Below are 26,621 nucleotides of genomic sequence, written 5' to 3' on the forward strand. Positions count from 1 at the left end.
TGTGAGATAATAATTTTTGCTGCACTCCAATAACAACTATAAAGAAGAACAGAATATGCCATACCCAATTCTTTCTCCTTGGTTTTAGCAAGTATTAATCTTGCCACAAATACCATAATATACATGACATAGCACAGTGCATACAGTGATTAACTGCAGAGAAGAGATGTTTAGGTAAAAAAAAAATTACACCAGTCCTTCAGTATTATGTACCAGCCTTGTTAAAACAGTAGGACAGTTTCCCCAGAAATACAATGTGCTAGTGAATTTGAGAATGGGCAGAATCGGGCCCATAATAAAATATAAAAATTGCAGAATGGAACTTATGCTAACACACATGAGAACACTTTATATACAGGAGTGTGGCAAAAATTAATGCACTTTTGTGTGTTCCTGGATATTTATGACAGAAAAACTACACAGATACTTTTTCATATTTTAGTTATGTCTGTGAACTAAATAAAGTACAAGAAGCGACGGACTTAAATCATTTACGTATTTATTTCACAAATTAGCTATACATGTTAGCATTCAATACACATTGATGACAAACAAACATAATTCATCCTTTTTTTAAGATACTTGGTTTGTAGAAATGAAGACAACATTAAACCTGACAATGAAATTGTGAGTTTTGTAGTTCCTATGAAAGCACAAAATTTTGAAGAGAGTTGATCAGTCATGGCTCTAAGCTATACCAGTTGCCCCAGAGTAAGTTTATTCAAAACTAGAATTACTCCAGATTTATATCATCGCAGCTTAGGTGAGACTTTGTCTCTCCATAAGCACATGATAGTGCTCCTGGCTAATGTATGAAACTTAAAACAAGACCTTTAAACTTACATAAACCACAAACACGACTACACAGGTAGAGATAAAAGTGCTTGGCCATATATTTCAGATGTGAACATGAACTTGGACCTGTTTGGCTTATGGCTTCAAAAACAAGTTATGGGCCTGTTTCTACTAAAAATTTCGGTTCATTTATGTGCAAATTAAACACACGTCATAATTGCTTAGGACCTAACCAAAGGGCCTCTGACCTCTCTGGCTTTGGACCTGAAAGACCCCTCATGTCACAGCTGACACATAACATCAGACAATTCATGCCAACTTCCCTAGGGACCTCTGCTGCCTAATGAATCAGTTAGTGCTACACGTCTACGCAAGGAATGGATTAAGGAAAGTAATTCTTTCCCAGCACAACGTTGGGTCAGACACTCATGCTTCTCTTTCCTACCACCATTACCTATGAGAAATCACAATTATCTCTGCCTTTTAACAACATACAAATCTTAAATATTTATCATGGGATCATGACTGGGAAGAAACTGAAGTGACACATTGGTATTAGCCTAACCACTCCAGTCATTTTTCCCAGGTACTGGGTCATTAGAACTTTTCACTCTTGACTTTAAGTATATATCAGGCTACACAGTTGGGCAAAGTGAATTTTTTGGTCAAAAATTACTATCCCAGGTGAGTGATGGGATAGTCTTAAAGATTATTAGGTTTTTGAGGCATGCTGACCTCAGTGTGAGGACACATCAAACTCAGAAATAAGAACATGTGTGGACATAACTGAATGTACTATAGGAATAGTCCTTTTATGCTTAAAATCATGCTCCTTAAAGCACTTTGCAAGGCAACTGACAGAAATTTGTAAATAACTGGAAGAACCTCAGGAACAGGTAATCAAAGTAAAAATAATTTTTGCTTAGGGTTGTTGAACTCAAGGTTTCACCTTGGCATATAGGTAACTGGAAAGCTGGCACATGTATTAGAGAGTTATTTAACTTCTGATAAACATTAGTTAATAACTTTCATACTTTTAACATATTTTCTTAATCAATTTATCATTGTTTATGTAAGATAGATTTAGTTCTGATTTAATTATGTCAGCTATTGCTGATTCCTCCTCCTAAATATTAGCATTATTTTAAATACAAAAATATATACTCACATTGAGAACATTAATGTAAAAATCTCTTCTGCTGAGAAAATGCCACAGATAACAATTGAATGTATTCTACTTATTTCTGGTCATCTTGACACATAGCACACTTAACTGTTACTAATAAAAAAAAAAGAAAAAAGGAATATGTAGAGATTTAGTTCTAATGTGAAACAAGAATACTGCATAAAAATCTCTCACTTTTTTAATACTATGTATTTTTTATGAATGACACTGGAATACGGGGACAACCAAAATTATTTTAATGAATTTACAGTTACATCATTGATTTATTATGCTCCCTCTCCTTTCCCTCTAACAAAAATATACAAAATATGTTTTCATGTTTATTACTTGGTAATAGAGAAAAAAATCCTGTCCAGTCTCTACTAACGCAAAACTTTCATTTTCTTCCCATTGTGTTGCTTTTCTTTGCAAGAGCATAATTCCATTGACTTAAAAAAAAAAAGTCATTTAATTCCATGAGTCAACAGAATGAGGCCCACGGATGTAAGAATTTTGCAGTGATAGAAACTGTAAACACAGGATTTGAATCAGTGAGACTCACATGTTCTGACACAACATCGTGAGAAGGGGGAATACCAGTTTAAGGAGTTCTTTCACAGAACTATATCCAAACTAAACAACAAGCATAAGTTAGTATTCCATACCTTTAGGTTACAAGAAGAAGTTGGTTTCTACATTTTCAGGTGATTTCTAGCTTACATAAAACAATAATGATTGCACTGTTACAGACACACAGGAATATGTACACTATATGAAAAAATTAGTCCTACGTAAATGAGTGTCAATTAAAATATCTTTACAAGAATGGGTAAGGAGCTTGGAAGGAGCCTGAAATATACCTTCGTGCAGAAAGTGTGCACAAGACCTATGCACAGACTAAATCTCACTTAAATTCCCCAACGAAGGCAAGTTTAAGTGATTCAGAAATATACCCACAGAGTGGTTTTCATCCCTAAAGAGATGAAAAACAATGCCCCTAAAATGAGTGCTGCATTATTACCTGCAGTGAACAACAGCACAAAAACATTTAGTGTTTCAAAAGAGACTCTGAAATAAATTATGGAAATTTAGTATAATGTTAACACAGCCCAAGTCTCAGCAGTTCCTGCCCTGTTAGTAGCTATACATTTGTACTGCCCACTGTCACTTTGCATCAAGTTTTCAATAGTAAGGCTATGACAACCCCTCTGCTTTTCCTGCACACAGTACCTGTCCCCTTCCAACAACACCCCATCCTTGTACCAGCGGATACTTGGGTGGGGGGAACCAGTCACGAGACACTGGAAGCATGCTGAGGCACCTACAAATGTACTGTAGTCGGAAATGAGCCTCAGAAATTTGGGAGGAGCGTCTGCGACCTGGAACTCAAAGCTGCAGCTCTCCGAGTCCTCTGCCCTAAACTCAACCCGTTCCTCTTGGGACGGCTCTGCAAACACATCAAAGCTAATGTTGACACACTTCTCCCCTTCCACTTCCTGCTCTTGTTGAGTCACCGCAAGCAGTCGGATCGCTTTCTCTGAGTCGTCTACGTGTGGCTCGAACTCAAACTCCAGCTCTATTTCTGACTGGTCACCCGAGCTCACAGTCTTGCTCAAAAGCAAGTCACACTTCTGGGGCCTGTGTGGTTCACTGCCTGCGACTGTCTCGCTGCTCGCCTTAGCACTTGCTCCCTGCTGAGCCATGACTATGAGGGAGCCTTTGCACATTGCTTCTCCCAGTCTATTGATTGCCCGACAATGATACCAGCCACTGTCAGAAGGACCTACATTTTGGACCTTCAGACTGTGAAGTCCCTCCTTCTGAGTCACAACATACTTCCCTGTGGCAGGTATCACACAGGTGTCACCTCTGAACCACTGCACTACTGGGACAGGAGTACCTGTTACCACACACTCAAACACTGCCTCTAAGCCTTCTGTCACCTCGACATCTGCAAAGGGTACAGCAAAGCGGGGAGGCATTTCAGTTACTTGGAAGTCGATTTTTACATCCTCATTCTCCTCTGCAGCCAAGCCTGCAGCTTGCTCCAACAAGGCAAGTGGAAGGACATCCAGGGAAACTACCATGCTTTTCTTATCTGAGCTAAACTCAGGACTGGTTATGATTTTGACCTGCTTCTCGAACTCCTTCACCTCATTTTCATCCAGCTCCACTTCCAGGAGGATTTCCTGTGGTGAAGGTGACCTTGAAGATGTGTTTTGCTCCAGGTCAAAGTGTATAACATGCTGGTGGGTGACAGGGGGTGGCAGTGCTAGTGACCGCCCATCTTCAGACAAAACTTCCACCTCCGCAATACTTTTAGCTTCCCCGACAATGTTCACTGCATGGCACAGATACTGGCCTCCATCGGCTTTCTGGATGTTAGTGATCTTCAGCATGCATTTGTCCCCATCCTTCTCCATCTGCACTCTCTCATCCAGCTCCAACAGCGATTTATTATGATACCACTTCACCCCTGGCTTGGGCACACCCACCACCTCGGCCACAAAGCTCAACGTGCTGCCCTCATACAGCCTCCTCCTGCTCAACGCCTTGAGGAATGCAGGTGGCATCTCCCTGCCTGATGGTTCCAGGGCTTCACAGGGGGTCCTAAACACCTCAGCCTGTGGCTGGTCTGGAGGCTGCTGCCTTCTCTCACAGAGGGGGAGCATGGCCAGGGCATCCATATACTCCCCAGTGGGTGTCCGGTAGCGCTCTGGTGGCGTGCTGTCCCCTGTTGCAGAGCAGGGTCCCTCAAAGGGTGTGAAGTAGAGCTCCAAGGGTGTGTTGCATTTTGAACCCTGGGAGGGTGTGGAGTAATGCTCAGGTGGTGTGCTGTACACCGAGCCTTCAGACGGTGTGGAGTAGCGCTCGGGTGGCGTGCTGTACCCTGAGCCCTCGGATGGTGTGGAGTAGTGCTCGGGCGGTGTGCTGTACCCTGAGCCTGTGGATGGTGTGGAGTAGCGCTCGGGAGGTGTGCTGTATCCTGAGCCCTCAGACGGTGTGGAGTAGCACTCAGGCGTGCTGAGCGGTGTGTGGTAGGATGCTGATGAAGCAGTTTCAAAGATCTCCACTGAGGAGGGAGGTGTGTCGAAGCGGTCCGAATCAGGTGACTCCTCTCCACTTGCGCTCTCCAGCTCTATAGACATTTCTGACTCAGGAGAGAATGGCCGGGCAAGTTCCTGCTGGTTGTTGTAATAGTCGTAAACCGTGCTGAAGGTAACCTCCTCCACCTCCAGTGAAGTGATGGTCTCTCGCTGCTCCTTCTGAACTATCCCTTTGAGATCTGGAGTTTCCTGCATCCCAGTTGACCTTAAATACTTGGCCAGGGACAAGTCAGGCTCCAGCTCTGAGACTTGAACAGCACTGGGCTCTGGACCTGCAGAATTATCCTTCCACAGTCCTTCTCCACCCAGGCTATTCTCAGAGGCTTCCTCAGTGGGAGTCCTCTTCTTGCCCCAAGACTCCTTCCTTTGCTCCTTCTGTGCCACAGGATCATCCACTATTAAACCAAGTAAGAGCTGCCCAAAAGAGAAGCCCTTGGTTGTGTTTGGTTCCTGTTGGGTGTCCCTGAGCATCTCCTCAGGGGAATCTGTGCTTTGTATCTCACAGGTGGAGCTGCTCATTCCTGTCTCAAAGACCTTTTCTACCCTAGAACCTTCCTCCTCAGCCTGATGCCCAGCCTGGGGTTTCTTTTCACGTGCAGCTTTTTTCAAATCAATGATGAAGCTGTCACTCTGGGAGTCTGTGGTCTCCAGTCGTTCCCCACTCTCCCACACATGTGTTTCCTGCACTCCTCTTTGGAAATCCTTTGTGGACTCCACCAGAAAACTATGAATTTGTCCCTCAAGTGAATCCTCCCCACAGACATTCACCTCTGACTCATTAATTTCTTCAGCAGAAGACCCTTCTTCAGTAGATATCATGATGCTGCCAAGGTCCCCATTAGGGATTTGCAAATCAGCCCTTCTGATTTCTCTTAACTGTGCCTCATCCTGGGCACCGATCTCCTCCTGCTGCATCGTGTAGCTCTGACACAGCTCCTCACTCAGAGACATCTCTTCCAGAAGCACATCATGTTGGTGCACAGGGGAGATGAGCCCAGTCACTCCTACCTCCACACTTTCCAGAGCTGTGGGGGTTTGTGCTTGTTCTGTGTCCACAGTCTCTGCAACTGGGAAAGGCTCCACAAACTTCTTCAGATCAAATGTGATATTGGTTTTATCAGTCTCGGATGGCAACAGCTGCTCTTTGAAATGCACTTCTTCTAGGTGAACCTCAACTTCCTCAGTAAAATCCTGACCTGAGTTTTCTATGCCAGGAGGAGTGAGGATTAGATCCAAAGAAGAGTTGCCTGCATCAGACTCCATTTCTTGCAGTATTTGCCCATCATTGTGCATTTCCCGGTGTGCGACATCCCCAGTATCAATCATTTCTTCCTTACAAAGATGATCGTCAAGCTCGATGTTCTGTTCAATATCAACTGATCTCTCTTGCTCCTTGGCCTGTTCCTCCTGCTGCTCTTCTGTACAGAAGTCATAAAAGCCAGAGTGCTCCTTTGTGGGCGTGCTTGCAATGTTGTCCTGCAGGTGGGGCACAGCTGGCTCTTCGACAAGAGGCACACCAGGAGACATTGCCTCCCAGGCAGGGGCATAGCTCTCCTCCACATAAACATCACTCCCCTCTTGCACCACAGGTGATATAGGAATGAAAAATCGTGAGTCCTCACACTCCCTTGCCAGAGCAGACTGGTCAGAGACATGTGTTTGCCCTTTCACTTCCGCAAACGGTGACTTCAAGATGTCCCAGGACAGAGTATCTGTGTGTGGTACCGCCTTGTCTCCTTCAGCCTCCAGCTCCTCTGAAAAGTGACCTGAGTCCTTGGCCACCAGTTCATGCTCTTCCCTGGGCGTGCTGGGGTGCAGCTCAGTGGTATCAATTCCAAAGCTGTGTTCCTCGGAAACAGCTTTTCCCCTGTGCTGCCTCATCTCAGAAATACCATCTGTATCCCTCACACTTTCTTCTGTATAACCTGTTTCTTGCCTTGCATAAACTTCCATGATATCCAGCACCGTTGTTTCCTCCATCTCACTTTCCCTGAAGTACGGAGTTTTCTCACACTCCTCTTCCAACTGCTCACCAGGAGATGGAGACAGCCTCAGGGACCAGGGTAGGTGGGATTCCTCCTCCTTGGAGCATGTGATCTGTTCCTCTTCATCCTTCCCAAGTGTGCTGAGGCCTTGGAGGTGCAGAACATGGTCTGTGGCAGGCCGTTCCTCAGTGCTTCCATCCTTGCTATACACCCTGGGTGCACTGGGCTGCACTGTCAGCTCAGAGGCAGTCTGCGCTGTTCCAGCCGCATTCTTGGCTACACAACAATACAGCCCAGCATCCGCGACAGAGACCCCTCGGATGTGTAAGCGGTATGTGCCATTCTTGCCTTCCTCAAACCTCAGCCTTTCGCTGGCAGAGAGACTCTGGCCGTTCAGGGACCAGGCCACAGCTGGTGGGGGCTGCCCAGACAGGGCACACTCCAACACCACTGACTCTCCTTCATGGCAATGAATGTGTGCTGGGGCTTCTGCCACAATTTGGGGTGGCTCATTTCCCACATCAAATGAGAACTTGAACTTGTGCTTTATGGTGGGAGCAGCCTGATCTGGAGAGGGCCGCGTGGTCTCCCTCGTCTCTGTGTCTTGCTCTGGTGTTGGAGTGGGGGCAGTGATTTTGATTTCCACAGGCAGCGACAGCAAGTCTGAGTCTGGAACTGCATTTGACAGTCCCTGCTCTGCTGCGAAGGCCAGGCCGACCTCTTCTTCTTCCTCTTCCACCTTCTCCTCCTCCTCCTTCTCTTTCTCCCCTTCTTCTTCCTCTTCCACCTTCTCCTCCTCCTCCTCCTCCTTCTCTTTCTCCTCTTTTTCCTCCTTCACCTTCTCCTCCTTTTCCTCCTCCTCCTCCTCCTCTTTCTTCCTTTCCTTTTCCTCCTCCTTTGTGGCCTCATAGGCTGGCATCCGCCGCCTTACATGGAGTGCAGCTGAGGTGCTGACTGTGCCCAGTGGGTTGAAGATCACGCAGGTAACGGTGCCACCATGCTGTGGGAGCAGGGATGGGAAGGTCAGTGTAGAGTGGCACTCTGTGGTGTGAACGGCGGTGCCCCGGATGCGCCCCACGGGCTTGGTGTTGTTGTACCAAGTGACTGTGGGCTGTGGGCGGCCATGGAAGAGGCTGGAGAAGGTGCATCTGTGCCCCTCAACAGCGTCCTGTGGCTTGATCTCCTGGACAAAGAGGGGTGGGCAGGGCTCCAGGAGCCCACCTGGCATCTGCCATCTCTCCCCTGTGGCCTTGGGCCTGTGGTACCCTTTCACTAGCTGCACCGTGAGGGGCTCCGAGCCATCCATCGTGGCCACCACCTCAGATGGGCTGGGCTTTCCAGGAGGGCTCTCCTGGGGCATGGACACGAGGGATTCCTGCTTCTTTTTCAGCGCTGCCCTTTTTGCCTCCCGCAGCCGCTGCAGCTTCCAACGGATCTCCTCATCCAGCAGCTCCTCAGCATCTGCCGCTGTGCCACTGTTCTCCCTACCACATGCCAGCCCTGGACGGTGAGGCCCCACCAGTGGCAGCCTCTGGAAATGGATGGTTCGTACCATGCCCCGGGCTGGGGAGAGGTCCCCAAGCAACTGCTCGGCCTCCTGCCCCTTGTCGAAGGGCGAGCCAGTGCAGCGGAGCACCACGCGCAGCCGGTCCTCCCGCCGCTGCTGCAGCAGGCACTCCCAGTTCTCCCGCATCCACTCTGCTTTCCCTGCGAAACCCAAGCCCTGCTGCTCCCCACTGCGTGCCACCAGCAGCGAGGCAGTGGACTCAGCTGAGCCCTCACTGTTAATGGCAAATACCCTGTAGCTGCCAGCATCGTGCTCCCGCACATCCCGCAGCTCCAGGCTGGCATGGTGCGTGTACTCCTCACTCTCAGTGCGGATCACCTTGCGGCAGTCCTGGTGGACCGGCCGGTTGTTGTGAAACCAGGCCATGTGGGGTGCTGGGCATGCCACCAGCTTGCACTGGAAGAGTGCAGGGTCTCCCTCCAAGACAGACCTACACTTGAGTCCCTGTGTGAAGGTGGGTTTACGGTTCTGGGTGCAAGCCAGCACCACCGCTGTCCCAGGTCCCTCGAGGTTTGCTTTGCTGTGCTGATCTGCAAGAGAAGGAGACTGGGTTACAACATGCCACACTCTGCCTGCTGTCTGATTGAAAAAAATGAAATAGCAATATATTGAAATAAAAAATGGGCATGCAACAGATTTCATCACACACCCAGGAAAAAAAAGTAATTCACTCACCATATTTGTTCGAATAAACGCAACGCCTTGCTCTGTTTTAAAGATTGACACGAAAATCGTTCGTTGTCTGTTCTTTCTTCAGACTGTGGAAATTTCTTCTTGAACAAGCAAAAATGAATTTCAAAATAACACGTTCTTCTGCGTGTATGTTTTTGCTGCCTGGAAAAGCTGTGTGTCTTTGGGTAGCAAAGAAGAAAATCTTACCTGACTTGCAGACAGTAGAATAAACGCCCTTTCTGACCCTTCTGTTTGTAGATTAAATGTTCAAACAATTGAGAAAAAATATTTTGAAAGATATTAAAAAAAAAGTAAGTAATTAGCTAACATGATATGAGAAGGCGTTTATTCGAACTAATACAGCCACTAACTTCACAGTGTTATGCACAGGGAAAAAAGCAAGCAACATGAACCACGTATGCTATCTGCAAGCCAGGGTAAGAGATGTATAATGATGAATTAATGTATGTAAAAAAAGTGCAAGGAATCAATGGGAATATGTAGCTTTCACATATCCTAAACAACAAATGCTTTCTAGTATACTTCATCCATCCATCCAATAGTGTCCATTGAACTGATTAATGTTAGGTTGCTAACTTGTTTAAAAATAGTATGGTTAAGGTTTGTATAACTTTCCTTCTGAACTAAACTATTCCATGCATTCAAAAGGAAATTGAACAAATAAAAGCTCTGTGGACAGCTGTAAAGCATGAAGTAAAAGTTAAGAATATGGCTGCAAAATTATAAATTTGAAGTTTTAAACATATTTTAAAACTTAAATAACCTTATAATGCAGGTAACCCTTTGCATATCAAAACAAACATGCAACATGTTCCAATATGGTTTAAAATGTGTCTTTCTTTCCCTATCAGACACTGCACGTAAGCAGATAAAAGCTTTTCACAATGTTACTAATTACTGGTACTAATTATTCAGTGTAACATCATTGGTGACTGTACCTTTCACTTCCATTTCAATCTCTTCCTCTAGCTTCTCACGAATAATTTTTTCAGGAGCTAAAATCAAAAGACAAATATTTTTGAACTATAGTTGCTAAATATGCCAATCAACACTTTACGTAGAAAAAACATCCAATGTCTCTTGCAAATATACAGAAAATCACACATACATACACATAAATGCATGCCAAACAATTCAAACACTTACAAATTTTGAGAACACAGTAATCAAATGCTTTCAAATTTGTTTGCAATGTAGACTTTTCTGTAAGTTTTGCTTTCTTTTTTGCAGGGTGATGGAAAGTTTCTAATGTAACATGCCTTTATCATGCCTTAAATCCCTGAAGAAAACATTCAACAATCCACAGACTAATGAGATGCTTCTCATTCTTTATCATCTCCTAGGAAATGAATGTACTGGAATGCAATGATTCTATGCACGAGGAATTGATACTTGGAAGGAACATGCAGTTGCCAACCTGTCACTTTCAGATGGGTGCTGCACTCGGCTTGTCCTGCAGGATTAACTATTCTGCACTTGTATATACCCTTGTGGTTCTGACCAACTTTCAACAATCTTAAACTGCACAGTGGCCCATCATGTTTTAAGGAACACAGTGCAGACTCCTCAACTATTAGCTGATTGCACAGCCAGACCACACAAGGTGTAGGCACACCCTTTATTATACAAAAGAGTAACACATCATCTCCTTCTTTTACAGTGGTTTCTGAAGGCAGAGTTTCAAGAAACTCTGGTGCTTCGGCGTCAGTTTCTGTGATGTCTTCACATGGCACAACATCAGGATAGTAGACTCTGTTTCTTTGCTTCTCAGTTTCATATGGTCTTTGGGATGCAGATATAAACAAGCTCGAGGTTTTCTTGGAAGAGTCTTGCTTAACTTCAGATGCTTTAAACTGATAATCTTTGGCTGCTTTAAAGCTTTTAGTATCTGATTCAAGGGTAATTTTTGTTACTGCTTTGGCTTGTGCTTCTTTTGCTAGGTAAGAATAAAGTTAGGAAAAGGATTAGGTCAGATGTTTTGCAGGAATAAAAAATATCCTTATACTTAGGGGGGAAAAACCCGATAATTAGTATTGAAAGAACGTCCAGCATATTAGTGCACTACTACACATTTAAGAGCTCTATTCTTGCTGGGCTAATTCTAAGTACCAGTTAAGCCTATGGGATTTTCATGGGACCAAGACTCGGTCTGTAACGCCTAACACAAGCACATCTTTACTTTTAAATGAGAGCTTCAATTTAGAAAGTAGCAGCAGAAGATTATGTAAAGTGCTTTGCACAGCTCAAGAGCGAAGAAAGAAACTTCAATATGTAAGAGCCAAATCAACAGGGTCAATGGCTTCCTCATTATTCATCTTAGTTTTCTGCTCTTGTTTCCTTTGAGCTCAGCAGAAATATTATCACCTGTCCAGTGTGGTGATAAGAAATTTTTAGGTCTTCACTACTGGTAACATAACTAACATTTTAATATGCTGATGTCAGGAAGAAGTGGAAGGAGTCTTAGCAAAAATAAATACTTATACCTCAGGGAGAGTGAAGGGTAGAAGACAATTCATTAGTGCAGTAATACAATACTCGCACCCATTAACCCTTTCAAGTACATTGACCTATATTGCCAACCTGGGAATTGGAACCTTGAATTTATGGGAAACAAGTTGGACCTATAGAGTTTTAAATGACCAGGTATCTAGTTCAACATTTCTTATCTCACATTCTTATCTTCCTTAAACTCCAGCTTCAGGAATTCTCAGAATTTAAAAATTCCTACCAGCCTGTTTTGCTTTACATCTCACTGCATATCATGAAGGATATGAGGAATAAAAAGCCTCAGACATTCGTGACTTGCTGGGAAGAGGCATGAAGTTACAATACCAACTTCCTGGTATTGCACATGTCACTTATGAATAGAGTTGTAAATGTGGAGGAAAAACCCCAAAGCATTATTACTAGAGCTTTCTCAATTAAATACTGATAATAAAGGAAATACGAGTGAGCTGTAGGCACTCATATAATGAAGTGCAAAAGGTAAGTCATAATGTTAAAAGTCAGATAACCACCTTTGACTGTTAGTATTGCAGCAGTTGTTGTCCCTCCGTAATCATTATATACAGTACAACTGTACAGTCCTTGATCTGTCAGCTGGGCATTTAGAATTGTGAGCAGTAGGACACTTCCGTTTTGTGATATCTTCAATTTTTCAGATGCTTCTATCCTTTCACCTTCATGGGTCCAAAGAAACTCAGAGAAGAATTCATTTTCTAAGCCACATATGAACTGAGCAGTGTCACCACGTTTCACAGTTAGGTCTCTGAGCTGCAAGAGAATCTTTGGAGGGACATCTTCCATTTCCCGAGCAGGGGCCATAGACATCCTGGTGCTTTGAGATATTTGGGAAAGGATTGTTGCGTGCATGGCTTCCATTTCTTCAACTGATGTAGCCTTCATAGTCAAACTTTCTGATACGCTTTCAAAAACCTGTACACCCAATTCCTGTGATGGTTGTTGCACTGATTTAAATTCTTTTTGATAAGTTTTAATGTTCTTCTTTGTGAGAGGAGCAACATGAAGTTCTGATATAGCCTGTGACCGGATAGACTCTTTTACATCTTTCCCAGAACTTTGCCTATCTAAGGCTTGCACTGTGTAATCAAGTAACAAAAATAACAAGTATATTAGTATCTAAAGAACTTTACTGGGCCATGCTCTGAACAAAACCAAACAGTATGAAGGATGAAAATGAATGATCTTCATTTGAAAACTCAGCATGCCAGATGCACTATGCTCTTGACACAAAGATTATCCATTCACATATATGAATGACAAGTGATGCCTAAGCTAGTCATGCAGTTGGTGATACACAGTTGATGCTTGTCTCTTCTTTCACTGAAGTTGTCCATTTTAGTATTGGAAACTTATTATGGAACTTTTTAAGGAGGCATTTTCTTTTTTTTTTTTCCTACAGAATAGTGCAAAATACCTCAGTCAATGCTATAAAGATCACTTAATTGCTTGTTTTAAAAATCTGAATGCCTTCAGTAAAATGATTCTAGTCTTTGACCTATATCAAGATACAAATTTGAAATTTCCAAATGTTACAGCTTAAACAGAAGAAATGAGAGTGGCTAGGTTACAGAGGGTAGGTACTACTAACATTAGCTGGTAAAGAAAAGGTGTGAAACAAGGAAAGAAGAACATTAGTAACAACATAAAAGTCTGGTATACAACAAACTGAATCCCTTTGAAGTAAAAATGGGGCTTTACCTTCTGCAGTCACTGTAAGTGTAGCTGTACAAGTTGTTTCTCCAGCACTATTTCTTGCCTTGCAAGAGTATTGGCCAGCATGCTTTAAGAAAGCATCTACTATTATCAGTATAGCTGTGCCTGTAGATTCATCAAAGTGGAAAACTAAGTCTTTTGTTGGCAACATGAGCTGTTGATTATGAAACCATTGGATTTTTGGTTTGGGCATGCCAGAAACTCTAGCTTGAAATCTGACTGATTCCCCGCTGCATACCCTGCAGCTTGAAATCGGCTGGATAAAGGTGGGCCTTTGGCCAATAGACTCCTCCTTAAGTGAAACAGATGAAGAAACATGCCAATGGGACTCTGATGTAACTTCTTCAACCTTTTTAAATCCTGAAAAGAAGCATGCCAATTTTTAATTTCTTACCCTACACTACAATAAATTTTCTCTCATTCAAGATTTTTTTTTCTAACTTGCAACTTAACAGCATGAATTATTCTAATTCATCATTTATAAAATCTGTGGCAAAAAGAAAACAAAATATTTATGGTTAAATAATATCAAGGACTATATAGAACTTAAATAGCAAATTATCCAGACAATATTTCTACTCTAAAACGTTGGTCAATGTTTCATGAATTCATATGAATGTAAACTATTTCTTTTCAGCTGCCCAAATGCCTGGTACACACCTTTATTTAACATGTTTTTCAACACTTTCAAAGTGATTTATTTTATACAAAACCTCTTACTAGATTCTCCTCACAGTCAAATCAAACAATGTGTAAACTTCCATTAGAAAGAAGGTTTCTACCATGTTTCGTGCATGAGAGATTCTAATACTGGAGAGAATGAAAAGGTGAGGTGCATGGAACATCAAAAAATTGTGAAATAAGTTTTCCTGTGCATGACCTATATTTTGGAGACATAAATGTATGCCGTGGACATTGTAAATGGTAGCAATTAATTGAGTTAAAAGACAACATGACAGACAATGACTCACATATAATCATCAGTGTATATTAAAATTAGTACTGGAACATAACCTAAACAAGGCATCTTCTTTAATTGCACACTGTACCTTCTAACTTCAAGGTAGCAGTGCTTGTCACTTGGCCTACAGAATTACTAGCCACAAAGGTATAGATTCCTTCATCCTCTGGATAAGCTTCAGCAATCTCCAGCTGGTAAGTGTCTTCAAACTGAGTCATTCTAAAAAACCGCGATGGCTTGATCTCTCTCTCTTTGCTGTACCAAGAGACTTTCAGATCTGCTCAAGCAAGAGAAAAAAGAAAAAAAAAGTGTAAGTTATGATATTAGACTAGTAACTACACACTATTTTTATACTTATATCTGTCAGACATCTTAATTTCAAGTATGTTTTTTAAGTTTAAATGTGCCTTGTATTACTTTGGTAATGTATGATCAGTGGAAAGTGGCTTACTTGTTGCTTTAAGTTTTGATTTCTGCATAAAAAATATTTATATGGGAAAACTGATTCTAGTGCTGTTATATTCCTGAGTAAAAATAATTTTTCCTTTCCCCTCTTAATGTATAAATTTAAAAATATTTTGTACTATTAAAATCGGAGAAAGTCTCATTTTTAAAAAGGAATTCTGCTATAATTGCCTGATTAAACAGGTTATAAAATCACTAGGTTGAGCTGAACAGGTTAAAGAAATTAAAACAGAATATCCTTTTGCTAAGGACAGTACCTTGTGTCTTTTTGTTGCAAATATTATAAGTTTTACACCTCATATTTCTCAAGAAAGATCCTGTCTTTGTACCTTTGTAAAATTCATATACAAAATGTTGTGTTACTTGACTTGTATAGATTCTTGTAGACTTGGGAAAGAAGAGGACTGAAGCAGACTTTAACCTTGCCTCTCCACCTAGCACTATATTACATCATGAATCAAATGTTTTCACACAAATAGTGTGCTATTACCGTGGTTGGAAGAAAGAGACAGTGTTTTCAATAGCCAGCTGAGTAGTGTGTACCATTAACAACCTGTGTTTGTAACCATGTATTACCTAACCTAATATAAAAGGTTTTCACAACATGTGAGAAGTATACAAATCCATTTGAATACAGTATTTAAGAAAGGAAATTTTCAACAGGAAAAGTTCTTCACCAAAAGAGTTATCAAGCATTGGAACAGGCTGCCCAGGAAAGTTGAGTCACCATACCTGGAGGTATTTAAAAGATGTGTAGAGGTAGCATTTAGGGACATGGTTTAGTGGTGGGCTTGGCAGCATTAGATTTACAGCTGATCACATTTTACTCACTGACACAGTTTTTCAACGTCCGTTAGCATTTGAAACGCTGAGAAGTTTCCAAAGACAATTTTTTTGAAACAGGCCTTCTTTTTAGAAATGCTTAATGTTTATGGCAGTTTAAAACTTCCATGCTTGATGCCATCTTTGACATATGACTTGCTTAACTGATAGCTCTCAGTGAGTAACACTGCTGTGTGCGTATATCAAATAACTGTACTTCTAGGGAAAGACTGATCCCAGTGCATATACTGTTGCATTTTTTCCTGAATTCAAGATAAAAAATTCTGAGAGAGGTGTACAGGATTTCATTAAACCCACCTGTCCCTGTAACTCTGCACTGAAAACGAGCAGACTGTCCCTCAGACGTAACAGCATCACGTAGTGGTATTATGACAGCAGGTGGATACACTGGTACTTCTAGCTCAGGAGAAACAACTTCTGGGACTAAAAGATAAGAAAAAGAAGTAATTTTTAAACATGCAAATGATCACACACATGTTGACAATCTCATTTCACAGGCATTGTTATGAGCATGGGAAACTCACTTTCCACTGAAAGTGAAGCTGAAGTTGTAGCAACTCCATAGTCATTTTTTGCTTCACAGGTGTACACTGCTGCATCTTCAGGGAAAGTTTCAATGAGCAATAGAGTATATTCCTGTGCATCATGAAGAAATTTACACTTGAAACCTGGAGAAAGCTGTTGATCATCTTTGTACCAGGAAATTTTAGGCTGGGGTTTGCCTGATATCATAGCACAGAAGCGGGCAGGTTTGCCAGACTCCACAGTGGTTGGCTCTAGCTCCTGAATAATCTGGGGTGGCTCTGGAGCTGCAAGTTGTGGGGTGGGGAAGGGGAGGGGAGAAAGAAGGAGAGAGAGAAATCTCATTATTGATATTTATCAAAGCTTCAAAAATATTAGCAAAGAATTTTTTTTTTTAAAAAATCTTATTATTCCCAATCTTGCGTGCCTATGAAAATCTGCCTTTTTCCTTGATACAGGGGGAAGGATCTAGCAGAAAGTACCCTAACATAATTAGCTGTGTTAGTGTAAGTGTTTTCTGACAAAATGTGTCCAAGAATTGTTAGCTTGACCCCTCTGGCAAAGCATATTTGTCCATATGAACTTATTAGTTTTATTTGGACTTAAGAATTTCCTGGTCTAAATAAATACAGTGGGGAAAAGAACTGCTATAGCATTTTCATCAGCTAGCCAGCTATTTCAGTAGAGCAAGAAACATCCATGTACATGAGGATTTTGGTAGTGTTCCAGACACAAGATTCTATTTGGATTTTCTTTTTTTTTTTTTTTTTTTTTTTTACTTTCAGAGTTAGAATTCCAGAAAAGCTATATAGTAATCAGAAAAGCACAGGGTAATAAATACAGTCAAAGATTGTTTGTGGGGACACATACCGTTCACATAGAGAACAACAGAGCTCCTATTCCGTCCTGCGACAAAAGTATATTCTCCAGCATCAGAGTATGTCGTTTCAAAGATGCTCATTCGATGAATTCTCCTTTCCACCACATAACTGTATCTTTCCTCAAATTGGAAGTTGATCTCAATACCATCCTTATACCACTGTGGTTCAATGTCATCTTCATTGACTTCAAATTCAATTTCAGCTCTTTGTCTCTGAACGACCTTTGAATAAGTAGAATAAATATTAGAAATAGCATTTGTTTTTACAGATGGTCCCACATTCCAGTTTCCTAGAAGGCGGCCCCTTATGATTACAGATTTTTGTGTTAGGACTCTTGCTGGTTAGATATTGTTGCTCTTCCTTTGCATTATTCTTTGAGTGACAAAGTTGTGAAATATTTATTCTTCTGTACAGGCCGTACCTGAATATCTTTACGGACGCTTCTGATACGAATGTCACGACCTTCCACTATCAAATTGGCACTGGATGTATTTCCACCAGCTACTACAGTGTACTGACCAGCATCAGACATTCTTGTGGAAGGAATGATGAGACGATGGACATATTTCTCTCTCTGAATTTTCATCCTAAGGACATCAGAAAAGAAAATGAACAAGTTATTTCCTGGGGGAAAATACGTAGCAAAAGTCAATATGGTGTAGAAGCAGTCATTTACCTGTCACCAATCTGGAGTTCTTGTCCATCTTTCATCCACTGGACCTGAATGTCAGGTTCTGAAATTTCACATTCAAAAATAGCCCTCTTCTTCTCCACAACCTTGATATCTTTAATATGCTTCCTAAATTCAATGTGACGAGCTGGGCAGAAAAAAAGTAGAATGAGTGCCATGATGCTATTTAAGCCACTAGAAGTCACTAAATATACAAATCAAGAGGGCAAATACCTTCCACATATAAAGTGGCTGATGAAGATGCTTTTCCAGCAACAAAAGTGTATTCTGCAGCATCACCAAAATGCACATTCCTTATGGAGAGGGAGTGTGTGAGCTTCTTTGTTCGTATCTGGCATTTATCAGTCGATTTTATTTCTACCCCATTCTTTAGCCATTTATATGAGATACCTTCATAGTTAACAGTAACTTCAAATGTTATTGTATCTTTCTCTTCAGCATTGATGTCTTTTAGCATGGAGGTAATTAGGACGGCTAAAAGAAAAGAAATGGACATGGTTTGGTTTTTTTTGTCCTGTTTTGCTTCATTTTAAACACATGTTAACTGGATTAGAGATGTTTAAAATTCCTTAAGACAGATTCTGATTTTTGGTAATATTAAAAGGAAGGCTCTGTGTCCAGAATCAATACTGCAATTAAATTTCCCAAAACTTCAGAATGACATAGAAATCCAAATTCTGTCTCTTATGGTGACTTGGCGTTTAGGCATGTTGGCCTAAACAGAAGAATCCAGGATCTGATTTTCAAATTCACAGCTTTTAGATCTCTTTTAAAAATGTAATTGAGACTGTTTAGGGTTATTTGAAAATACCTCTACAACAATGCTTGTTTTGTCTGAATTGCACCAAGTGCACGTATTAACACAAACTCTATTATTGGGAACTGTGAAATATTCTGCTTAGTTTCATTTTTACATACGTTTTACTGTCAGAGTTGCACTGACTCTGTCATTTCCACAGATAAATGTGTATTCTGCAGAATCTTCACTGCTTGTGTTCATGATATTGAGCTGATGGAGTTTCCCCTGGACCACTATTTTGAACTTCTCACTCATTTCAATCTCCACACCATTTTTCAACCAGACAGCAGGCACATTGAAATGAGAAACTTCACATTGAAAAGAGGCGGTTTTGGTCTCAGGGATCTCAATATTTTTCATGGTCTTTGTGATGTGTATGGCTAAGAGGGGAAAAAAAAGACAAAAGAAAAGAAAGGATTTTTTATAAGTCAGTATGTGTGGAAGACTGCAAAAAACCAAGGGTAACAGGCTATGAAGTGTCAGGTCAAGTTGTTCAATATGAGTTGCTTTAGCAATTCTCATAATTACTTTGTTACAAACTTACAATACTTACTTTCCACAAACAGTTTTGCTTTACACTCAATTTGCCCAACAAGAGCTGTGTATTCCCCAGCATCAGCAGGAGATATGTTATGCAGCATAAGCTTGTGAACTTTCCTTTGAGAGATCATCTTGTATTTATCACTTTGTTTAAGCTCAATATTTTTGTGGAACCATCGGACTGGTACGGTATCATGGGATACACTGAGTTCAAAGGAGACAACAGCATTTTCCAGAGCAGTCACATCCTTTGGCTTTTTGATGATCTTGACAGCTTGAGGAGAGAAGTTAGCAAGATTCAGCAGTGTGTTTGATTTGAATTTCAAACCACACGTTAAAGCAAATATTCAAACCAGATTGACTTACTTTCCACGTGAAGTCTGGCATTTGCTCCTATCTTTCCAAGCTTAAAGCTATAAACAGACTCATCAGTAACAACACAGTGTTTAATTTTCAGCGTGTGAACTGTTCCTTTCACTGAAATTTCATATTTGTCATTTGATTCTAGTTCAACACCATTTTTAATCCACAGAGCTCCTTTCACATCAGGGTGAGTCAGTTCCACACTGAAAACTGCCTCCTGTGTTTCTGTCACAGTCAAGTTCTTTAGTGTTTTCTTTATCTTAACAGCTAGGAAAAAAAAAAACAAACGAAAAAAACTTGACAAAACAGACCAAAATTAAAAATTATAGTAAATATAGTAATCTTAATAAAATGAATCATGGTGTTTCATTTTAAAATCTAGTATGTATACTGATTTATACAGTTTCCACTGAAGTGGTGTGCTTGGAACACAAAAAGGGACATTTACTTGTAGCATCCATGAGAAACAGGTTTTTTTTATTTGATATGTTTACCACACAACTGGCAAAGAGTGAATTTCTACCTGTTAGCCAGTACCTTGAATAAAATGTGTTTTTATTAAAATACTATGCTATATTCTAAATATGGAGACTCCAAAATACATTGTTTGCTACCTCAGAAAGTGCATCATAATATAAAAGTATTTTCAAAAAATGAAGAAAAATATGCTTGTATTTTAGGGTCTGATCCAAGACACAGTGAGCGATGCTGGACGAGTTTTAAAGACATCAGTTAATTATAAAAAAACACTGACCTTCGACCTTCAGTTTGGCAGATGTCTTTGAGCTTGCTATTTCGTAGCTATATTCACCCATATCATCCAATTTCGTGACAGGGATATTGAGCCTTCTCTTTACACCATCAGATTCAGCACGATACTGATCTGTCATAGGTAATGGTCTACCATTTTTTAGCCACTGGCCATCTGATTCAGGATTTGCCACCTCACATTCAAAAACAGCTGCCTGGGACTCAGCCACAGTCAGGTCAGTGAGAGGCTTTGAAATGGCACCACCTGTTGGGAAGCAAAAGCACATGTTTTTTTTGTGTTGCTGTCCAACTTTCCCCCATACTGAAATGCAACCACGTGAAAAGTTGATGCTGGAATTCTTTGCCTTAATTTGCAGCATGCCCATAAACATTCTGAGTTCTGTGAAAAATCAAGAATAGAATGTGACCTGAACATCACAAAAAGATGTTTCACACTTCTATCCTAGTTATCCTCGTTTACTATTTTTATTATCAGCACAGGTATACTGAACATTCAAAACAGAAAACTTTTTTTACATTAATTACATCAAAAGCATACTACAGCATGCCATACTATAGCTCTGATTTAGCAAAACATATAAGCACTTAAAAGCTTTGTTTAATTCAAATTATACCAATCACAAAAGATAAGGGGAAGGCAAGGAGAACATAGAAAAAAAGACAAATTAAAGGCAAAAAAAGTGCAGAAACAGCACAATTGCTACAATTACAAAATACAGTAATTGAGCATTGTTTTTAAATCACAGTGAAATAAAAATCTTGGACGTTAACCCTACTAACCTGCTACTATAAGCTTTCCAGATGTTTTCTTCTCTCCAGCATAAAATACAAATTCTCCTTCATCATCTTTCATCATCTTCACCACTGTCAATTTATATATTTTGCCATGTGCTTCAATTTTATATTTAGGACCAGCCTTGATCTCTTGGCCTTTGAAATGCCAAATTACATCAATCCCTGAATGGGAGAGCTCGACCTCAAAGGATACATTCTGTGTTTCAGTGCAGGTGATGTCATGAAGACCTCTAATAATCTGAATTTCTATAAAAAGAATACATTACAAATATATTAGTTGCTTCCACAGTTTTGAATTTAAAGAAATATTTTCACAAAGAACTGTGCATCTTAAAGGAAACCTACTTTCAACTGTGACATTGCAACTTGTTTCAACTTTGCCAACCATTAGCTTATAACGTCCTTCATCTGATGCATGGGTTCTGGTAAGCACTAGCCTCTGTTTAGTGCCTTTACATACAGCTTGTACACGTTCATCAGGCTTTATCTGATGGTTATTTAGATACCACTTGGAGGAAGACACATCAGGTGCTGAAACTTTGCATTCGAGGATAGCTTTTGTTCCTTCAACTACGTGAACATCTTTTAAAGGCACCACTATTTCCACACCTGTCAAGTTACAAAAATATTGAAATAAATATTGAAATGTTGCAAAAAACTATGCCTTTAAGAAGCAATCCTAAAGGACCCAAAAATCAAACACGCATTCAAAATCGTGATAATGACTTACTGTACACTGTGATTCGTCCAGTGGTTGACAGTCCAAGACCAGGAACACTAAAAGAGTAAGTTCCACTATCATCCTTTGTTGCATCTTCTATCAGCAACATGTGTGACTGTTTATCCAACACAATGTGAATACGATCACTTGATTGAATTTCATAACCATCTTTCATCCAGACACCTTCCACATTTTCTAGGGAGACTTTAACTTCAAGTTGTACAATATCTCCCTCACAGACTTTTTGATCAGTAAGTCCTTGAAGAATAGCCATGGGACGAGCTGTGGAATGAAATGAAGTTAATTAATCCTCATAACAGATAAGCAGAGTATTGAATATTAAGGCAGTATGGGATATAGTGATATAGCTGTAATATATAGTATAATATAGGAAATCTATAATTATATAGACAATATAAGTATTAGAAATGCTTACGCTTCATCTTCAGTTTGCAGTGAGTCCTTTTTCCGTCAACAACAAAACTATACTCTCCTTGATCATCTTTATTAACATCTTTAATAGTGAGGATTTGGCGACCACGGCGGGATGCAATCACATATTTATGATTAGAAGTGAGTTCAACATCACCATGATACCATTTCCCCTCCACGTCTTCTGGGGAAACCTCGCATTCAAGTTCACCTGAGAAGGATTCTGGTACTTCAACATCCTCAAGTTCTTTAATAAACTCAACCACAGCACCTACAGGCAAAAATAATTACATATTTCATGGATAAGCTTGATTAGATACCCCTGATGAAAACATTTCTTATTAAGTGAGCCTAAGGAAATTAATATATATTCAGTGTAACCATTTTACATAGATATATCTCCAAACTTTCATACTGGATTCCAAGAATATGAAAGCAGCTTGAACATTTCTTAGTGCATTAGACATCAGTTTAAATTATTTTATTTTTTCCTGAAGCTGATTTCACTTTAACAGTACTGCATGGTACTGAGCTGTGTGCTTCTTACCTTCAACAGTAAGTTTTGCAGTAGTTTTTATGGATTCGTCTTCTACCAGTGCACAGCTGTAGTCATCAGCATCAGACATTTCAATTGCTAGTACAGAAAGAAAATGAGCCTTTCTGTCTGAGTGCATCCTGTATTTGTCTCCAGAATGAATCTCAATTCCATCCTTAAACCATTTCACTTTGACAAAGGGTTCTGATGTCTCACATTCAAACGTTGCCATGGAGTCTCTCTCTTTAGCAACAATGTCTTGTAACTTCTGGGTGAAGCTGATTAACTGCTTGGCTGCAAAACAATATGCAATGAATCAACAGTGCACTGGCCATATAAACTTAACACACTATGATAAGGGTAAAAGTAAGAGAATTTAAATTACCTTGTACTAACAGGAAAGCATGGCTAGAAGTTTCGCCAGCTATATTGACTGCTTTCACCATGATGCTGGCAGAATCATCAGAAGTCACATCTCTGATGACTAATTCGCAAACATTATCTTCAGGCCAGTACCAATACACACGATCAGTCCTTTCAATCTGCACACCATTTTTGAACCACTGGCACTCAGGGTCTGGTTTTCCCACCACTCTCACACGGAAGTGTGCATCTGTCCCTTGGGCTACAGTCTGGCTTTGAATTCTTTCAAATATCTTGGGAGCCTCCATGCTTGGACTAAGCTCAACCTTCTCTGGTTTGAATGTTGGAATGGTGATTTTGCCTTCAGGAGGAAGTGCTTTCTTCTCTTCCTCTGGGATCTCTTTGGTCCAGTGAAGAAGTTCTTCTTTTGTCTTTTTTAACATTTCTTCATATGATTCATCTTTTTTGCGAGACTTGAGTTCCACAGCAGTGATGGCTTCATAATAGCCCTCTTCTGTCCTACGCTTGAATTTACTACGCAGCTCTTCAGATTCCTCTGAAAGTTTCTCGTGAGTGATTCTTTCAGCCCTTTTCAGTTTCACCACTTCTTTGGTTGTTGCCTCTGCAGGTTTGTCTACCTTCTGTACCTCAAAGAGAAGTTTTCCAGGCTCTGTCACTACAGGCTCATGTTTGGGTTCAGGAGCACGACGAAGAACAGATCTGAAGTCTTCCCTCTGCTGGATCTCAAGTCTCACCTTATGTTCAATAAAACCTTCTGGATTCTCTGCAGTGACTTTCACCTCTCCTGTGTCATACGATTTGCAATCCACAATATCCAGGTAGTAGATTCCATCGTAACGGAGTCTAAACCTTTTGCTCTTACGGATGAGCTGTCCATTGAGGTACCAGTTGACTTTGGGCAAAGGGTAGCCAGTCACACGGCAGCGGAATCGTGCTGTTTCACCTTCCAGGACTCTTGCAGGTTCAGGAACCAAAACAATTTCTGGTTTTTGTTTTTCCTTTTGGTCCACTGCAACTGCAGGAAGAGCACCCTCATGGGCCATTCTTTCTAACTCCTCAATTCGCTGCAGTCCCCTTCTGCCTTCTGGCAACTGGGATTCTTCCACAAGGCTTTTCTCGTCCTTCACGATCAGAGTAGCAGATGTATGGTCTGTACCATATTTGTTAGTTGCCCTGCAAGTGATCACTCCACTATCTCTGGAATAGGCTACTCCATAGTCCAGGCTACAGTACCCAAACTCATTTATCATGCGGAGTCTGTTAGCTGCTTCCAAGGGTTTACCATCATGCAACCACTCCACCACCATGGTTGGGTCACCAATTGGTGTAAGCCTGCACTCAAAGTGTGCTGGTCCAAATTGCTTGAGCCTTAAAGATGTGAGCTTCTTCTTAAAAAATGGTTTCTGTTGCTTTTCTTTGTCATAGAGGTCTCCTTCCTCCCATTGCTCTTGACCATAACGCAAATGGAGAGGTTCTAACTCTGGTGCTGCAATCTCCTTGGCTTTGTAAGTTCCTTTTGGAATGATTAATCTCCTTTCTGGTTCAGGTTCAGCATGTTCAACTTCAACATTTACTTTGCACCGAGTAGTGTCCCGCCCGGCTTTATTGATAGCAGTAGCAGTGTACCATGCAGCATCTTGCCTGGCAGTAGATTCAATTTTAAGAGCAGCTGCCCCTTTGGTTCCCTCAATCCTGAAATATTAAAATAATTTTTTTTTTAACTTCTATACTTTGTTATTCATTTTTGCCCTTCTCCAAAATTAGGTTAAAGCCTCCAGAGGCAAATCTCTGGAGGAATTAGACATGTTGTTTATATTTATTCATGTTTATGAGTGCAGTGCCTAAGAATCAAACAGATAAGGATAATAAAAACCAGTCTTGAATTCAATGGCAGTTTTGCCTGCAGAGGACTTCAAAATCAGAGACAGATAAAGGTTCCCTAAATCTCTGTTGTAAAAGCATTGGCTTTGCAGAATACAAAATGCATCAAATACATAAGCTGAAAAAAATGGAGTGAGTCCTACAAGATATTTTATATCTCTTAGCCTTGCTGCAATGCAAAAGCTGTTAGTAGCTTCAGTAGCCATTGGACTAAGCCCTTAGTGAATCCTTTCTATGGAAGAAAGGGTATTCAGCACACTGTAGGAGGCACTTTGCAGGATGGTGATTATTAACTCCTTTATTATTTAAACAAAATAAAAATGCTTACTTTATTTTGGGGTATTTATGAGGTACAATTATGTCACTGTTCTTCAGCCATACAATGTCAGGATTAGGATTACCAGTAGCTTTCACTGCCATCTGCAGTCTAGAGCCCTCCTTTACGCTAACATTCTTCAGCCTTTCCACAAAGTGTGGTCTGACTAGGTCTTCCTTAGCTGAAACAGCAAGGGTAAATTATCACAAGAGGAAATGACATAACCATGGTTTTTAATAAAAAACACTCCTCAGCCTCCTGAAAATAGCATGCATAGTAGATACCTTCCACAGTCAGTGTCATTGAGACAGAAGCCTTGCCTGCCCTATTCTGAGCAATTACAGCCCATTCTCCAGAGTCATCAGGCATAGCAGGAACAATGATCAATGACTGGGTGCCATCTTCCTTAATCACTATTTTATGGGTGTAGTCATTAACCACTTGTTGACCTGCAGATACACATGAAAAAAAAGTTACACTCAAAACATGTCTCAACAAGATGTAAAATGCATACAAGATTGGTTTTTAAGATTATTTATTGATGAAAATGAGGCTGATGTACCATTATGGAACCAGTATGTCTCTGGCATAGGTCTGCCAACAACTTTTAAGTCAAATCTTGCTGTCTGCCCCTGTGAACATTTAAATGATGTAGGTTTCAGCACAAAAACTGGCTTATATAGTCTCTCTAGTTGTCCTTCATCAGTTTCTTCTAATCTGCGGGCAGGAGAACGAGAAGGAGAACTGCGGGCAGGAGACCGGCTTGGAGAGCGTGGAGAAATAGACCTGGAAGGAAAAGATAAGACAGATGTGTATAACAACATCATATAGCTGTGGGCTGACATGATAAACAGAGTTCAACTTGTGCCTTTAGCATAATTTATTTTCAAGAGGTTAATCAATTTATTGATGTGAGAAATTGTGACACAATTAATTTTTATTTGTAGTAAATTTTCTTTAGGTTTTTGACAGCAATTTGAATAGCTGAATAATATTAAGATACACCACAGCCAGGGAAATTTTTGGGTTTTGGATACTGTACAGATATGCATATAATCCTGTGTACATATATGGAGACAGAACACAGTACGTGGCAACACTGGGTTTTTTCTGTCATAGAAAGATAGCTATTTCAAGGGTGGGAAGTAAGAGTTGCACACAGTACTAAAACTC

The 26,621-nt window shown here is 40.7% G+C and overlaps 2 protein-coding genes across 2 annotated transcripts in view; both read right to left on the reverse strand.

Annotated features, from left to right (window-relative positions):
• TTN (titin) overlaps window positions 1–26,621 on the reverse strand; it is a 246,608-nt gene that overhangs the window by 198,239 nt on the left and 21,748 nt on the right. The window contains exons 23-43 of the mRNA XM_075153897.1: window positions 26,011–26,234; window positions 25,733–25,897; window positions 25,461–25,629; window positions 23,253–24,943; window positions 22,880–23,161; window positions 22,337–22,603; window positions 21,910–22,182; window positions 21,525–21,788; window positions 21,165–21,425; window positions 20,368–20,628; window positions 19,617–19,880; window positions 19,264–19,524; window positions 18,830–19,090; window positions 18,125–18,385; window positions 17,897–18,038; window positions 17,642–17,807; window positions 17,210–17,441; window positions 16,342–16,626; window positions 16,115–16,240; window positions 14,598–14,786; window positions 10,251–10,307 (exon numbers count right to left, since the gene is read on the reverse strand). Coding sequence (XP_075009998.1) covers window positions 10,251–10,307; window positions 14,598–14,786; window positions 16,115–16,240; window positions 16,342–16,626; window positions 17,210–17,441; window positions 17,642–17,807; window positions 17,897–18,038; window positions 18,125–18,385; window positions 18,830–19,090; window positions 19,264–19,524; window positions 19,617–19,880; window positions 20,368–20,628; window positions 21,165–21,425; window positions 21,525–21,788; window positions 21,910–22,182; window positions 22,337–22,603; window positions 22,880–23,161; window positions 23,253–24,943; window positions 25,461–25,629; window positions 25,733–25,897; window positions 26,011–26,234 — 6,101 coding nt within the window. The remainder of the gene's footprint in view (window positions 1–10,250; window positions 10,308–14,597; window positions 14,787–16,114; window positions 16,241–16,341; window positions 16,627–17,209; window positions 17,442–17,641; window positions 17,808–17,896; window positions 18,039–18,124; window positions 18,386–18,829; window positions 19,091–19,263; window positions 19,525–19,616; window positions 19,881–20,367; window positions 20,629–21,164; window positions 21,426–21,524; window positions 21,789–21,909; window positions 22,183–22,336; window positions 22,604–22,879; window positions 23,162–23,252; window positions 24,944–25,460; window positions 25,630–25,732; window positions 25,898–26,010; window positions 26,235–26,621) is intronic.
• LOC142083839 (uncharacterized) lies at window positions 517–9,861 on the reverse strand. Its single transcript, XM_075153883.1, has 4 exons — window positions 9,835–9,861; window positions 8,274–9,198; window positions 3,619–7,661; window positions 517–3,405 (listed from the first exon to the last, which is right to left on the reverse strand). Exons 1-4 carry the CDS (start codon window positions 9,859–9,861, stop codon window positions 3,049–3,051), a joined length of 5,352 nt encoding a protein of 1,783 aa, XP_075009984.1. The 3' UTR covers window positions 517–3,048.

This window comes from Calonectris borealis, chromosome 6, assembly GCF_964195595.1.
Source record: "Calonectris borealis chromosome 6, bCalBor7.hap1.2, whole genome shotgun sequence".
In the NCBI taxonomy this organism is placed as follows: domain Eukaryota; kingdom Metazoa; phylum Chordata; class Aves; order Procellariiformes; family Procellariidae; genus Calonectris; species Calonectris borealis.

Coding starts and splice junctions, on each gene's coding strand:
- LOC142083839 (XM_075153883.1), bottom strand. CDS start 9,861: ATGGACACTATTGGATGGATGGATGAA. Junction 7,662..8,273: donor GGAGAGATGGCAGATGCCAG/GTGGGCTCCTGG, acceptor CTCCAACACCAG/AGCAAGACACAGAGACGAGG. Junction 3,406..3,618: donor AGGCGAGCAGCGAGACAGTC/GCAGGCAGTGAA, acceptor GTGTTTGCAGAG/CCGTCCCAAGAGGAACGGGT.